Raw genomic sequence first — 15429 nt, 5'->3', positions numbered from 1 at the left:
ATGTGTTTACTAGAAATGAAAAACTAACCTTAGGCTAAAAGCAAACTAAACCATGGTCGGTCAAACTCAACGTCATCACCACCAAGCTTCTGAGAACTCTTTCAAACTTTATTAAAAATATTTTAAAACATGTTCCTTGTTAAGGAATTACTCTGGGGATGAATCTTTGTTGGGAATTGTGCCCATGTTGTGTTGTTTTTGAGATCATGCGTGATTACTTTTAAAGAAGCAACTTGTTGGCAACTGCACTTTCAAAAACACGTAAAAGCTTTAAAAGTCACAATTGAGAGTATTGTTTGTGTGTTTTATGTTGTGGAATAAACTGTCAAAATATCTTGGGCTTGTGTTAACCCTAGAACTTATTTGAGGCTTTTAACCAAAATCCCATTAAAAAAACATTGACTTTGGGACGAGGGAATGGCAAGAGCAAAAATTTGACTTTCATGTTTTGCCTACAACATTTGTCATCCCTTCCGAACTCTTGTTTTCTGTTTTTGTAACATCATCTGTCAAATGAGTTTTTGTGATTTCATTTTAAGGTGGCATATTAAACCACATTAGGTTGACAGTTGTTTGTTAAATGTTAGTTGGTTGAAACTAGTATAGATTGTTGACAAAGTGCTCTACCAGCTAGTTGGGACCACTAACTAGTCTACCTTAGATCACCCATAATCTAGTTACCCTTTTGACCAACTTAAACTGTTTTTTGGAATATGGTACACTCTTAAAAATTAAGGTGCCATGGCTGTATGCTTAGTGCCAACAAAAGGTTTCTGTTTCACAAAAGGTACTTTGTAAAAATAGGGTTCTTTTGACCATTTAAAGATAAGAAAGAAATGGTTCTTTTTCAAATCTGATTGAATCTTTGTGGAACCAAAAATTGTTCTTATGTGGCCTCACTGTTTGAAAAACCTTGTGTAGCACAAAAGTGTAGCTATTTTTCAGCTGTTTTAGACATGAAACGTTTTTATCTCAGTCTGAACGTTCTGTTGCTTTATTGTGATAAATAGAAGGATGTGTTGTAAAGCATAGGTTCTACCCAGCAAAAAAAAAAAAAAAAATGGAGCCATTGCACTCCATTGCACTAAAAAGAGACTTTATAGAGACAGTAAATGGCACATTAAATGTTATAGGTGTACTAGAGGGAAAGTTGATTGAAATCACAGTGGAGAGATAAACCAAGAAAGAAAAATAATACAGACAGAAAGCAGAGAGATTCATTCGATTTATGCCTTTAGTGTCTCACATCTCCTGCAGAGGCAATCAATGAGATATGTATGAGAGCCATCAAAAGAGAGCGCATTCTGAGAATATTTTTCCCTCGCTTTTGCCTTCTCTGACTCTCGCAAAACAAAGCGACCGGTTACAGAAGCACCACTGTGTGAGTTTAAGCCGCTAAACGCCACCAAGAGATCCTACTGCGCTCAATGAGGCTAGATTAGCTGGAACAAGTGTATCGGTGGGACACAAAAAGAAGATGGAGAGAAAGCAAGAGTGTACGCAGGAGGGGCCCGGCCCTCTTGTTATGCTAAGAGTGTCCCGAACGGTCCCGTTTGGTTCAAGTTAATTACGACCAACATTTAAATAAGAGCATTTGTCTTGAGGATGCTGGTTGGCTGCGGGAGCCACAGACCTCGCGCTAATTATGTTTGTGTTTCTAGCTCCTCCCTTCACCCCCCTCATGTTAGCTCCTGTGGGACATTACAGTATGTGAACTGCAGCCCAATGAGATACTTTAAAATCGCTCTCTTACACAGATCTGAAACTGTTTATTTCTGCCTTATCATCTTCTGCAGATGGACAGGACTTTATTGACGTGTGTGATGGGTTTGATTTCATGCTATCTGACATCTGGAATGTTATTTCACACGTCAATCTTTTTACACACAAAACTCGTCTGTCAGAAGAGTATAGCCTTAAATAGCTTTTTTGAAGTGTTAGCCATGCAAACACATAGAAACACACATTTTGAGACATTGTAGATTTGTTTTCTATATGTTTATCTGTCTCTATAGTATACGCTTGAGTGTTTTTTAGGTGGTGTTTTTCTTTTTAAATTTTCTAACGTAGTGATTTGTGTAGATTTGCACAGACATTTCTCTATTGTTTAATCTGACATCAACGTATAAAAGGGGAACAAACATTCACGACTTGAGCTTAAAAAATGCAAATGAATCTGAGTTGAGTAATCTGGCCATTAGCGATGCTGTTTTTCCATTTAATGTTATGTTTGTGTCTTATAATTAAAAAGCCTGTCGTTCTTTTTCAAAGGAAAATGTACATGGTTGTTGATTTAATTGAAAGTGAGCTAATAACTAGATATGCACCATTCCAAGTGCTGCTTACAAAATAACAGTGATAATGTTTCTCTTTTTCTGTTTTTCAGCAATGGCAGATTTTCATGTGCAGCCACTTTCAGTCCGTGCAGAGTTGGGAGGCGTTGGCCGGTTTCAGTGCCAAATCCATGGCTTGCCTGAGCCAGTTATCAGCTGGGAAAAAGACGGTCGGGCTGTGGACACCTCTGATGACAGGTAGCACCAAAAATACACACGGTCATACATGGCCACATTGGAGGAGTGTCACTGGCACAAATACATGTCTCACTGTGGTCCTGTCTATGTCTCTGAATATGCAGATATACTCTGTTGCCCACTGGCGTGTTGCAGATAACGGGTGTACGGCCCGAGGACAATGGGGTGTATTGCTGTGTTGCCCACAACAGTGCAGGTGTCAAACACAGCGTTGGAGCGCAGCTTACAGTCTCAGGTCTGCTCACATACACATTGATGAAAAGCAAAACTGTTAAATAACTACACTAATAGTTAATAAACACATAAAAACTGTCTTCCACACTTTTACATAGTGAGAATTGCCCACTGTACCATAAACAAGGCTTTATAGATGAATGACCGTATTCTTTCCATCCATACTGAATTCCTGCTAAGGTGTTGTTTGTACTTTCATTTGCCGTTTCTAATAATCTGCAACTTTTTAATCTGTGGCTCTTCCTTTACCTCCATCTTCCTAAAGACTCCCAGTCAGCTGTTTACAAAGAACCCATGATCCTCGTGGGTCCTGAAAACCTGACCCTAACTGTTCATCAGACCGCCATCTTGGAGTGCATCGCCACGGGTTACCCTCGCCCAATCGTTTCATGGAGTAGACTTGGTAAGACTTGGCTTCTAAAACTACTTTTTCAAGAAGACATAGTGGACATCAATTTTTTTTGTTGCACCATAATACTGTGATTCTGTGTAACTGGAACCTGTTGTACACAAACATGGACAATTACACTGATTCATGTTCAATGAAAAATATTTGGTTATATTTATTGGTTCTTCCTAAACCCAAAATAGCTAGAAGAAATCTGAAATAAAGACAAACCAATGCTCGGGTCTTAGGAGGTTTAAGGGATAGTTCACCCAAAAATGAAAATTCTGTCATCATTACTCACCCTACTGTTTGTTGTTCTAAACCTGCATGAGTTTCTTTTTTTTCTGTTAAACGTACACACATCAGAAGATATAGGTACCCATTGACTTCAAATCAAATACTATAGAAGTCAATGGGTATCGCCAACTGTGTGCTTATCATCATTTATTAAAATATCTTCTGTAACACTTTACTTGAAGGGGTGTTCATAAGACTGACATGACACCTGCATAATCATGACATGACACGTGTCATAAACACGAAGGAGATTTTAATGCACGCTTATAACAGCTGTCATTAAGTGTCATTTGTTCAATTATGTAATTTTAATGCAAAGATGACATTGTTTGAGACGTCTTTGTTATGACAACTTGACATAAGCCAATACATCATAAGTTGTCATGACAACTTGATATTACCAAGATATCATAACTGATCACTTTTAACCTGTGATACAATTTGAATTTGTCATTAAAATGCAATTAAATTGTTAATACTCTGTCAAATAGTTAATATAACCGTGTCATGAATATTTTTCTTGACCTCAACTAGAGTTGTACAAATATAATTGATCATTGAAATGTCATTAAGTGTTAATAATACTAATAATGCTGTTATAAAACTATTTGACCGAGTATTAACACTAAATAACATTTAAATAAAAATTTAATGTAATATTAACCCATAAAGCTAGGTAGTTTCTTAAGTTTGATAATTATTCTGCTATGTCATGTTTATGACAGATTTATGACATGTTATTTTGTATTGGTTTATGTCAAATTGTCATAACAAAGACATCTCAAACAATGTCATCTTTGCATTCAAAATGACATAATTGAACAATTGACACTAAATGAAAGTTGTCATAAACATGCATAAAAAAACCTTCATGTTCACGTCACGTGTCATGTCATGATTATGAAGGTGTCATGTCAGTCTTATGAACACCCCTTCAAGTGAAGTTACCATGTTCAACAGAAAAAAGAAACTCGTATAGGATGAGGATGAGTAAATAATTACAGGACTTTCAACTATCTTTTTAATATGTTGCCAATGACATAATTTATGACCATAAAATACCCAAACAGCTTAAATCTAAAATCCAAAAATTTTATTTGTTTGTTTGTTGGTGTTTAACAGATTCTGGTTATCTGCAATGAAATTATATATAAGTCAATTTTTACATAAGACTCACTCTAAATTCTGCTGAGTTACTTTTAACCCAATGCTGGGTAAATATTGAACAGAAGAACACATGTTGGGTTAATAAATGAACTTATGCTGGGTTGTTTCAATGCAATTCTTAGCATAGGTTTATTTATAATCCAACATGTATTCTGTCCAATATTTACCCAACATTGGGTTAGAAATAACCCAGCAAAATTAATAGTGCAGTGTTTGCTTTTCTATCCTGTTATAGTTGTGATGTCACAACTGTACACCCAAATAATGTTCAAAATAAATGTTGACTTTTACGTTGATGTTGACTTTTATTTTATAGGAAAACACAAAATCAATTTTATAAATTTTTGATCTAGTAGTGTAGGTCTTTGTGGACTTGTTTTCACAGTATATCAAGTAGTATTTTAGAAGTAGCCATTTATCCTTCTCACTAAGACCATGGATATTACAGATGAAATTGCCTAAAACTATACAGTGCGAAAACGACTTTTTTATTAGTAAGCACACTTGTCCTGGCATTTTGGTCATTGAACACTCTTTACCCTTGTTTCTCTGTCTTGATAAAGATGAATAGAAATTAAATGAGTGCTTCAACTTTACTTTTAAAGAAGAGATATAAAAGTGTGTGATTGTGTTGAAAGTGTGTGATAAAAATGGCTGTGTTTGCTCAAGTTCATTTGTTTGAGATCCCCTCACATGTATAAGATGAGCACAAATGCATGTTGTGTTGTTTTCTCATCTGAATCATGCATCATTCCCTCTATTTGACTCGTATTTTGCATTTAAATGATCGGTCTGATCTATGTGTTTAGAGGTTCCATGACCTTCTGTTTTGTGTTCATTGTACAATCCACACCAACACAGGTATAATAATCTGACCTCTCTCTCTCTCTCTCTCTCTCTCTCTCTCTCTATCTCTCTCTCTCTCTCTCTCTCTCTCTCTCTCTCTCTCTCTCTCTCTCTCTCTTCCTCTCTCTCAGCTATTATCTAATATGATTCTCACATTAAGAATGTAAATGATGGTGCCTCCCTGTAACTGCTGTTAATCAGATTCTAGATATTGCCTTGCACAAGGATGTTACCGAAATTAACTGCTAACACAATGGGATTTTGTTGGATTAGATTACAGTGAGAGACAATCGGGGCCTGGCTCCATAATGAATGTGATAGATCTCCATCAATCAGTGATTAACGCCATATTGCATTTATTTCTTCTCATTGAACAGCCAGTTTTCAATCTAAACAAACCCACACAACCATGCATAATTGTTCATTGACAATACATAAACACACTTACACCAGCCTTAAAGACTATTAAAACATTATTTTCTCCATTTATGAACACTTGTTGACTGTGCACACTGGTTGTATTATGTACTTTAGGTTTTATCCTGAAGAAATGATTTCTAACAATGCTTTTATAAATTTTTATACCTTTTATACATTTCATCAGTATGGGTAACCTGAGAATCTAACCAATGACCTATGCAAAGCTAATGCAATGCTTTATAAGTTGACCTACAAAAACACAATTCAGAAGAAAAAACTCCAGATCCAGCTAGATAAATGTTAATGTTGTTTTACATCATTTTTGCCAGTCTAGGATTGTCACTAGCTGCTGCAAACTGGTATAGATTGTTTATTATTAGGGCTGCTGGCTGTTTGGCTTGGTTTCAACTGGATATTCATCTTTGTCAAGCTAATTGGTGTTGGTATAAAAGCTAGAAAAACTGCTACTGTGTCCAGAATCCATCCTGACCACATTAACTTAGTTTGACCTTTTCCAGCAAGATTTGTGGAAATCACAAATGTACTAGTGCATTTTCTCTCACAGTGATCAGCATCTCTGTGATAACCAGGCTGCAAGTCTAACACTACAGTAGCCTACAGCACTTTAGATACGATGTTAGATACTCTTGTAATGTCATTTTGGCAGACACATTAACAACACAATAACAGACCTGACAAGCCAATCATATGAATAGATGTTATTATGGGGATTGTTAATTTTTATCACTTTTATTCACAGATGGTTCTGTTAAGTCGAAAGTGAGTGAGATGTTGCACAATGACTACAGATAACCATAGATTTAGTGCTGTGGCAGTGGGTGCTCCACACATGTATGAGGGATGTCCATGGTAACAGAGTCCTCCTGCGTCATAGGGTTTTATGGGTCGTCTCACATGTCCAAAACCCCTACTTTTAGTACTATTGCTTAATCTGTGTCCACTGTTCCTATGAGACCACATGAAATGAGACTGTCAACAGTACAACATGAATTATGTGTCGTTTTTGTGTTGGTTGGTGTTTGTGTGTTTTGTTTTATGGTTGCAAGTAATGTAGTCTTTGTTTCCTTCTTTTCCCACTTCACCCTTTCAATCTCATCTCTCTTTCTGTCTCTTTCCTCGAGGTAATGGATATTGCTTTTTGCGTTTATCAATAGGTCACATTTTGAAAAGACCTGTTAAATTTTGAGGCTCATATCTCAACAAATCTCTATTATTTCTAAACATGTAAAGCAAATACTTCATTTAAGGCTGCATTATGGCTGCTCGATTATGACAAAAATCATAATTGGCAATTATTAAGCTTAATATTGTACTAAACTAATGGCTATTGGACACATCAACATCTCTGATTAACCACAAAAATGAGCACAAAAGAAAGCTGTAATTCAGGCTTTTGGGGATTATGTAATTGTCTCACATGTAATTGTAATTCCAATTAGTTTTTCGATTAATTGTGCAGCCCCACTGTGCATCCATTTATCTCAAATTATTTTGCTTATGATTTTATCATTAGACTTCTATGTTTGTCTTTGTCAACACACTTTCATTCTATTCATCTCTCTTTCAGATGGTCGTCCAATAGGAGTCGAGGGTATTCAGGTGCTGGGAACAGGAAACTTGATGATCTCTGATGTCAGAGTTCAGCATTCTGGTGTCTATGTCTGTGCAGCCAACAAACCAGGAACCCGTGTACGCAGAACTGCTCAGGGACGGCTAGTTGTGCAAGGTGAGCTGCTTTTTAGCTCTGTTGAGAGGCAAGGTCAATTCGGTGAGAGGGTGGAGATGTTTGTGAACATTCATCTATTTTGGGGCTTTGCCCCTTAACCTGCAGCCATCTAAGCATGGACTTCATAATGATATTATTTAGAAAACTAAGTAAATATGTGTGCTTTATGATCAGTGTTGGCCAATTTGGCCATCAAATTCATCTTTGTAGATTTAATAAACAATAACCAATTAGACTTTTGAATAACACTTTATAACACCTTCATAATCATGACATGACACGTGTCATTAAAGCAACACTAAAGAGTTATTGCTCTTTTCTCCCCCTACAGGTTAGATGCGTAATTGTTCATTAGCACTGTCGTAAAAACTGCAGCATAGCTGGCTCTGATTGGATTGTAGGTCTGCCGTAAAGTAAGTTTTTGTAGTTTTCACTCGAACTACAGGGACCACTACCCGACGGTTGGAAACTTCTTTAGTGCGGTTTTGGCCAATAGAGGGCTGCAAAGTGAATGTGAAAGTGCCATTCACCCTGTTTTGAGTGGATGAACCACTGAAACTTTTTTGGAAATGTTATTTTAAGGTAAAAAAAACCTCTTTGGTGTTGCTTTAACATGAAGGAGATGTTTATGACAACTGTCATTAAGTGTCATTTGTTCAGTTATGCCATTTTTAATGCAAAGATTACATTGTTTGAGACGTCTTTGTTATGACAACTTGACATAAACCAATACAACATAACTTGTCATAAATCTGTCATAAACATGATTTAGCAGAATAATTATCAAACTTAAGAAACTACCTAGCTTTATGGGTTGACATTACATTAAACTGTAATTAAAATATCATTAAGTGTTAATACTCTGTCAAATAGTTTTATAACAGAATCATGAATATTTTTCTTGACCTCAACTACAGTGGTACAAATTGAACTTGCCACTAAAATTGTTAATTATCAAATAATTTTTAATACCTTTACAAAATGCAACAGACGCCTCAAAATATTTTACTTTATTTATATGCACAATACATGAAAAACTGTCAACTAATAAAACTTGTTCGTCTTCACACAGAGAGTTCTGAAATCTTATTTAATTTTAATTTAATGTAATTTACTGATTTTGCACGAGATGTGGGTTTTTTGTTAACTGTTTTCATCGATATTGCCACAGTGCTGTATGGCTTTAACCATTATTGTACTGTTTTCATTTAATTTAATTAATTTAATTGGTCTCCAAATGCAAACTTTGTACCACTGTAGTTGAGGTCAAGAAAAATATTCGTAATGCTGTTATAAAACTATTTGACAGAGTAGTAACACTTAATGACATTTTAATGACAAATGTCAAGTTTTCATAACAAAGTCATCTCAAACAATGTCATCTTTGCCTTAAAAATGGGAGAACTGAACTGAATCACAGTTGTCATAAACGTGCATAAAATATTTGTCATGTTCATGACACGTGTCATGTCATGATTATGCAGGTGTCATGTCAGTCTTATGAACACTCTTCAAATAAAGTGTTACAGAATTTTGTGAAATTTGCATCTATCTGAGTCTTTCTTATTTGTAAACTTTGCCCCCAGGGTAAGTAGCTGGTGTTGTATTTGAATACGGTACATGGAAATTATTTTTGAACCGTCTTAGAAGTTAGTGGCTAAAGTTCAACGGGTGTAAACTGCGATGGCGGATGCAGTGCTCTAGGTGCAGCATAGAATGAATATGATCTTAGTGGGCAGATGGTATCAGTTTCTGCTTCACTATAATGCACTTCATTTACCTCAAAGCAGAGATGGAGAGAGAGAGAGAGAGACATGGTTTCAAAAAACAAAATAACTAAAATGGGTAATAAGAGAAAAACAGAATGGCCCTGGAGAGAAATAAATGAAAGAGAAAGAGGGAGATACAAGAAGACGGTAGAGATTTCTCAGTTGATATATGACGGTAGAACATCAATACTCAATGATCCAGTACCATCCCCCACTCTCTCTCTCTTTCTCTCTCTCGTTCGTTCGTTCTCTCTCGTGCACACAGAGATAAAGAAATAAAAGAGAGGACTAATTTTCAGGGCTGTGACTGTGAGACGTACTGGACTTGTGAGAGCAGTTAGAAGCTCTCTTATCATTTATTTATTAAGAGCAGGAGACTCTGAAAATCCAGGAGAGATATTGCAGGAGCAGTTTAACACATTCCAATTTACAGCCTTTAATAATTAAAACCATCATACCCTGGACCTAAGCGTGGATGTGAATGTAAATGTATGACAGTAATTGAAATGGCACAAATGTTGCTAATCAGTGAGCAATTTCAGATTGTTTAGATTAAATGTGACCTAATTAAGCGGTTGAAGTCTATTGGATCAGTGTGCCAGCTGTGTGTCACTTGGCAGTAATACGGCACGGATCAGGTAGAGAAAGATTCTCTGGTGAGGTTAGGGGCAACAGGAGACTCTGAGGGGCGAAAATGAGGTGTGGAGGTTCAAGCTTGTGGCATATCCTTCCTATCCCCACACATCTGTTCTGTAGAACTTAATCTATTTTAATTTCCACACCGTGTCATTAATGGATTCCTGGTTTCCTCCTCTGGCCCTGAGAAATCTGTTTTTGTACTGCTTTAATTGAGTTCATGTAAATCTCTTCCAAGTTTATTCCTGTTACCACCCACTGCTGTCACAATACATTCATTATAGATGAGGTGAAGCAAGAGCCATGGAGAGAGATTCTCGCTTTCTCTATAGATGCATTGTGTGTGCAGTGGGTTTCATATTCAAGTACTGCATCTGAATACTGTGTTGAGAAAGTCTTTACATATAAAAATTGAATAATAAAAAAAAGTGAAATATCAAAAGCAGGAACCTACTTAAAATAACCCAAAAAAGGCTTTAGATTAAGTCATTTTAATGTAAAGATCTCCAGTTTATAATAGATAGCAACTTACTACAACTGATTATAACTCTCTCTTATTTTTTATCTTTCCTACAGCGCCAGCAGAGTTTGTACAGGCCCCTCAGTCCATTGCTCGCCCGGTGGGCACCACTGCCATCTTCACATGCTTGGCCCAGGGTGAGCCTGTCCCCCAAATCACCTGGCTAAAAAACGGAGAGATCCTAGAGCCTGATGGCCATGTTAAACTCAGGAATAACAACAGGTGGGCTGGACTTTTTTTGTCACCTGACCTTTAACGTCATTAAGTGTAATCTTTTTGTTTTTATAACAACCACAGCTAGGATTACTGTAGGCAGGGACCACAATTTTAAATTCGAAGTAATAGTAATATATGGGAGTAGCATACTTTTTTAATTTTCTCAAGGATTCACAAGGTCAGGGCTAAGCAGTAATTCCCAGTCATACATGTAGCCCAGGGGACTCTTGGAGAGATTTAGTTCCAACATTTTGCTTTGTTAAAGCGGTTATTCATTTGCACAATGTCATTCATTACATTTAGAGTAGGTTAAGTGCTTTGCTGCGTGACATTATTGTTTGTGTCATTGAGAGCGGTTGTCCTCTTCCCACCGCAGTTATGACAGTGTATTAGGTGGCTTGTTGAGGTTGATAAGACGAATGTTTGATCAGAACGCACATTATTCTTAAGTGTTTTAGATATGAGACGAGGCATTTTCTTATTTTTAAAGACACTCAGTGTATTTTTGTTTATCCACTCTGTGTTTTCCTTAGCTGTTTAAGTTATGATTATGTCTTCAGAAATGGAGTCTGACGTGTTTTGTTGTCTACTGCTATAAATGTTTTATTGCCAGGGATTTGGTTGTGGTTAAAGAGCACATTTACAGCATGAGAGAAAATCAATTTCCATGAGGTTCTCCATGATCTCCACTAAATTTATAACGGCAAAGATAGAGAGAGGCTTTCATTTGTAGAAGAAATCAATTGGAAAAGATTTGGAGAAGACAAGTGGGGTGGGACAGGCAGGCATTACCTGACAGGAGTGACAGAAACTGGTAGCATGAGAAGAGAGAGATGTAGAGAGAGCAGGCGAGAGTAAAAAAGCAGGTGGATAAGTTATAATCCGAACAGCGCCATTTGCTAATTGACTTAAGTCAAGCGATTGGCAGAAAAAGATGTTCCTCCTATTGACCAGTTTAATATAAATCACAGACTTGTTTGTTTCTGTTTTTGTGTGTGATCTAGTGTCTTCCATATCAAATTGTCATACGTAATGTAAATTACATTCTGTGAAAATATAACTTTGATATCTTTAATTTTGTAAGGACATGACAGAGATTGAAATGAAAGAAAAATCAATGAGTAAAATCAATGATGCTCCTAATCTCATAATTAACTTATGAATCTTAAGCTACACTTTAAGTATGAATGTGTTGTCCAAAAACCGACACATCTTTGTGTTATAATTTTTTTTAAATTATTATTATTATTAACTTGTTTATCTTATGTATTTTAACACAAAATCAACACAAAATGACCGATAATATGTTAAAATTACACATAGGGCCCTATCACACACCCGTCCCGTGTCACGTTGTTTAAATAGCAAATGCATTTGCGCCCATTCGTGCACCCATGGGCATGCTGGTCTGAAATTGAGGTGTGTTCAGGCCCATTGTTGGTGCGTTGCTATTTTGAGGCAAATAAAATAGACTACGCTATTGACCAACTAAAACCTGGTCTAAAGTCAATGGCGCGGTCAAGGCCGCCTTAATGCACGGGCTTACCTGGGGCCTCTCAAGTTCAGGGGCCTCCCAAGTTCACGTTCATATTGTTTTGTAACTTGTCAGGTTATCTGTCAATCACTCTAACTGCACGTTACATGGCTGCTGATTGGTCCGTGGTAACTTACCGTGAAATAAAATATCAGACGTAACAGATTTTTCTATTCCGCGTAATGTGAGCGTTGTCAACTTAGCATTCCTACATGTTAAACTGAGTGTGACAGAGAAACGGGAAATAATCCACCAACAAATGAAAGAGTAATTTCAAAAATTTCATAATAAGCACTGAAGTGCCAGTCTCTCTCTCTCTTTCGCGCGTGCCCGTTTGCTCTCTCTGTGCTCGTGCCTTCTCTGGCATGCAGAAGTCTCTCCAACTGTGCGAAAGATACTGTACCGCTAAATAAAGAAATGAGTACCCGAACATATTAATGTTGTTCGTTGTTATAAAGTTTAAGTTTACTCGCATTTATATCAGTGACGCGTGCGCAGCTGTTGCGATGTAGTTTGACGCGATGTTAGCTCACAGTACACATATGTTGGTTTAGAAAGACGACGCAATGGTAAATGTGCAAGTCAAAGCGCGTTAAGACCATCTCAAATGATCATCCCCTGATCGCACCATTCATATTTATAATCTCCTTATCTAAAGATCTTATATACATGTATGTTCCCTGTTTGTTTTGTGCATATTCATATGTGTTCGTTTTACATGCATAGTATGCATAAATACTACATACAATGCATACTATATCTTCAATAGCCTACAAAATAAATAACTGATTAAAAAAAGATTCTGTCATAAGACTTATCTTTTGTTAACATTAATGCATTTTTCACTTTAAAACTAACTTTAACTTCTTATATTTTTAAAACTGTGCTGCATTTAGTTAGTGAGTGGCAATTTTCTGCAAATTTGTATATTCCAAAAACTATATAAACATAAAGCTTATAAACATACTCTCACACATTTTGGTTTTATTTTCACCACAAGTTGCTGTGTGTGGTTGTTAAATAAAGTGTCTTGTGTTTATGCTCAAGTGGGCTCAGTGATATGTTAATAATGATATTATGGTGTTTTCTGGGTCAAAGAGGGAAAACTCACTGTTGTATGTATTTAAAGAAACTAATGCATTTTGTGATGTAGATTTGATATTACACTTTTTTTTAATGAGACTATAAATTGAGGGTATGGGGGGCCTCCAAAACCTCTCAGCCCCAGGGCCTCACATTAGGTTAAGGCGGCCCTGGGCGCGGTATTGTTTTTGTTATTTAAAGAGCGCGTTAGTGCGCCTATAAACGAGACAACAACGCACGTTTGCTTATTACACACATGGACAGCACAAAAACATTTTTAAATATAAAAATTAAAGGATTAAAATGTAAAAGATTATTATTAAGTCTCTTTGACATAAATGAGGACCAATTACGAGACGTTAGAAAATGTAAAGAGCTGCTTTAACTGTAACCTGGTAAGTAATTGAACGTTTTGCTTTAAAATATTGCATCTATTTTGAAATGTGTTATTTTTAAATGCTACCCCACAGATTTTTTGTATATGATGATTTGTACCTGTGGATATGGTGACATGAGAACCTTTTTTAAGTAATGCTTTTCAAAACACTCCCGCCGCTGTCCAAGTGCTGAAACGCTCAAGCTCTCCACACGTTTGTAAATCTTTATCTCCTGTTTGTTACAAATAAAGTATTTTAAGGGTGGGTTGCACCAAGAAGGATTAGGCCTAAATCTGGTTTAAATCAAAGCTTATTTAATAATTCTGTTGCACCAAACTTTAAACCGGTTTAAAAATAATCAGGGTTACATTTAAACTGTCATTTTGATCCAGGTTTAAATTTTACAGTAAACCAAGATTATCTTTAATCCTGTTGCTCCATTACTTTAAACTCTGTTTTAAATCTCAGTGAAGGATTAACTTTAAACTTGCATATGAGGAGGTTTAAATATGTTTTTTTACAATTAAATGTCTGGCTAAATGATTAGAAACACATACCGTGAGCGTGGTGGCGCTATTCAAAGATGCGTTTATTATAACGTCTCAACAAAGTAAGTTTGGCGGCTCAAAAAGATTATTTACAGCACCGGTGACAGTTACCGAGGCTCGTATGTGCTTCTCCTCTGTCATGCGCGCTCCAGTCAGACGAAGGACAGTGAATGAACGGACACACAGTGGCGCTTCATGACAAATGTGTCGACACATCTTTTATTATATCACAATATCTGAGCTTTGCGATATTTCCTGTCACAATATTTTCTGATCTGTTAATCAATACAATTGTTTTAAAAGATCGTCAAAAGTTTTTATTTGAATCAGACCTTTAGATTAGCCTACTGATGTATGTAGGTGATTTATAATACAAAAATAACATTACCTTTGCTTGCATAAACTGTTTATTTCCTTTTTGAATGACAACGTCAACATTGTTGCTGTTTAATTACACCGGAAAATTCAACATGGCGGACAAAATAAATCACAGATGAAGGGTTTAATACAGTTTAAAGTTTTAATCTAAGATTTGTTAATCTGTGTTTAAATTTAAGTGGTGCAACACAACTCGAATTAAAATTAAACTGAGATCAACAAACCCTAGATTAGCTCTAAACTCTGCTTAATTTAATCCTTGATGGTGCAACCCACCCTTAGAGTGCAAACCTTTTCTTGCATATTTTCAAATTATTCTTTGAGATTACAATGATCATTTAGGCTATCCATCCATTTACAGCAATTAAAAAGCAATTAAAAGCATTCTATTTTTACTTCCATGGCTGAAAGAAAATGACTTTTAAGGAAAACCAAAGGTTTTAATACAACAGAATTCAATACAAATAAAAACAATGCAATTTTTAAATATCAATCTTAAACTGGTGGTCTTTTTCCTCTGCTTAGTTTTGCAGTTTACAAATTCCGCCATCTAAATAGGGAACTGTTATGGTGCAAGCACAACTGGCTTTTAAAGGGGATTGCATGTTACACCCAAAACACACTCATTACTCATTACGAGAATAAAAGCAACCTGTTTAGACACTAGGTGAACACAAACCATTTTCCCCATCGTTAAATTAGCAAAAGTAGATTCGGACATGCCGTTTAAGACTGTGT

At 36.2% G+C, this 15429-nt stretch overlaps 1 protein-coding gene across 1 annotated transcript in view; it reads left to right on the top strand.

The window, feature by feature from the left end:
• igdcc3 (immunoglobulin superfamily, DCC subclass, member 3) overlaps positions 1-15429 on the top strand; it is a 90466-nt gene that overhangs the window by 57460 nt on the left and 17577 nt on the right. The window contains exons 3-7 of the mRNA XM_065267855.2: positions 2387-2531; positions 2636-2766; positions 3031-3168; positions 7472-7630; positions 10612-10777. Coding sequence (XP_065123927.1) covers positions 2387-2531; positions 2636-2766; positions 3031-3168; positions 7472-7630; positions 10612-10777 — 739 coding nt within the window. The remainder of the gene's footprint in view (positions 1-2386; positions 2532-2635; positions 2767-3030; positions 3169-7471; positions 7631-10611; positions 10778-15429) is intronic.

Source organism: Paramisgurnus dabryanus, chromosome 2 (assembly GCF_030506205.2).
Source record: "Paramisgurnus dabryanus chromosome 2, PD_genome_1.1, whole genome shotgun sequence".
NCBI classification, from domain to species: Eukaryota; Metazoa; Chordata; class Actinopteri; order Cypriniformes; family Cobitidae; genus Paramisgurnus; species Paramisgurnus dabryanus.
This window is presented reverse-complemented; position numbering and strand designations above follow the sequence as displayed.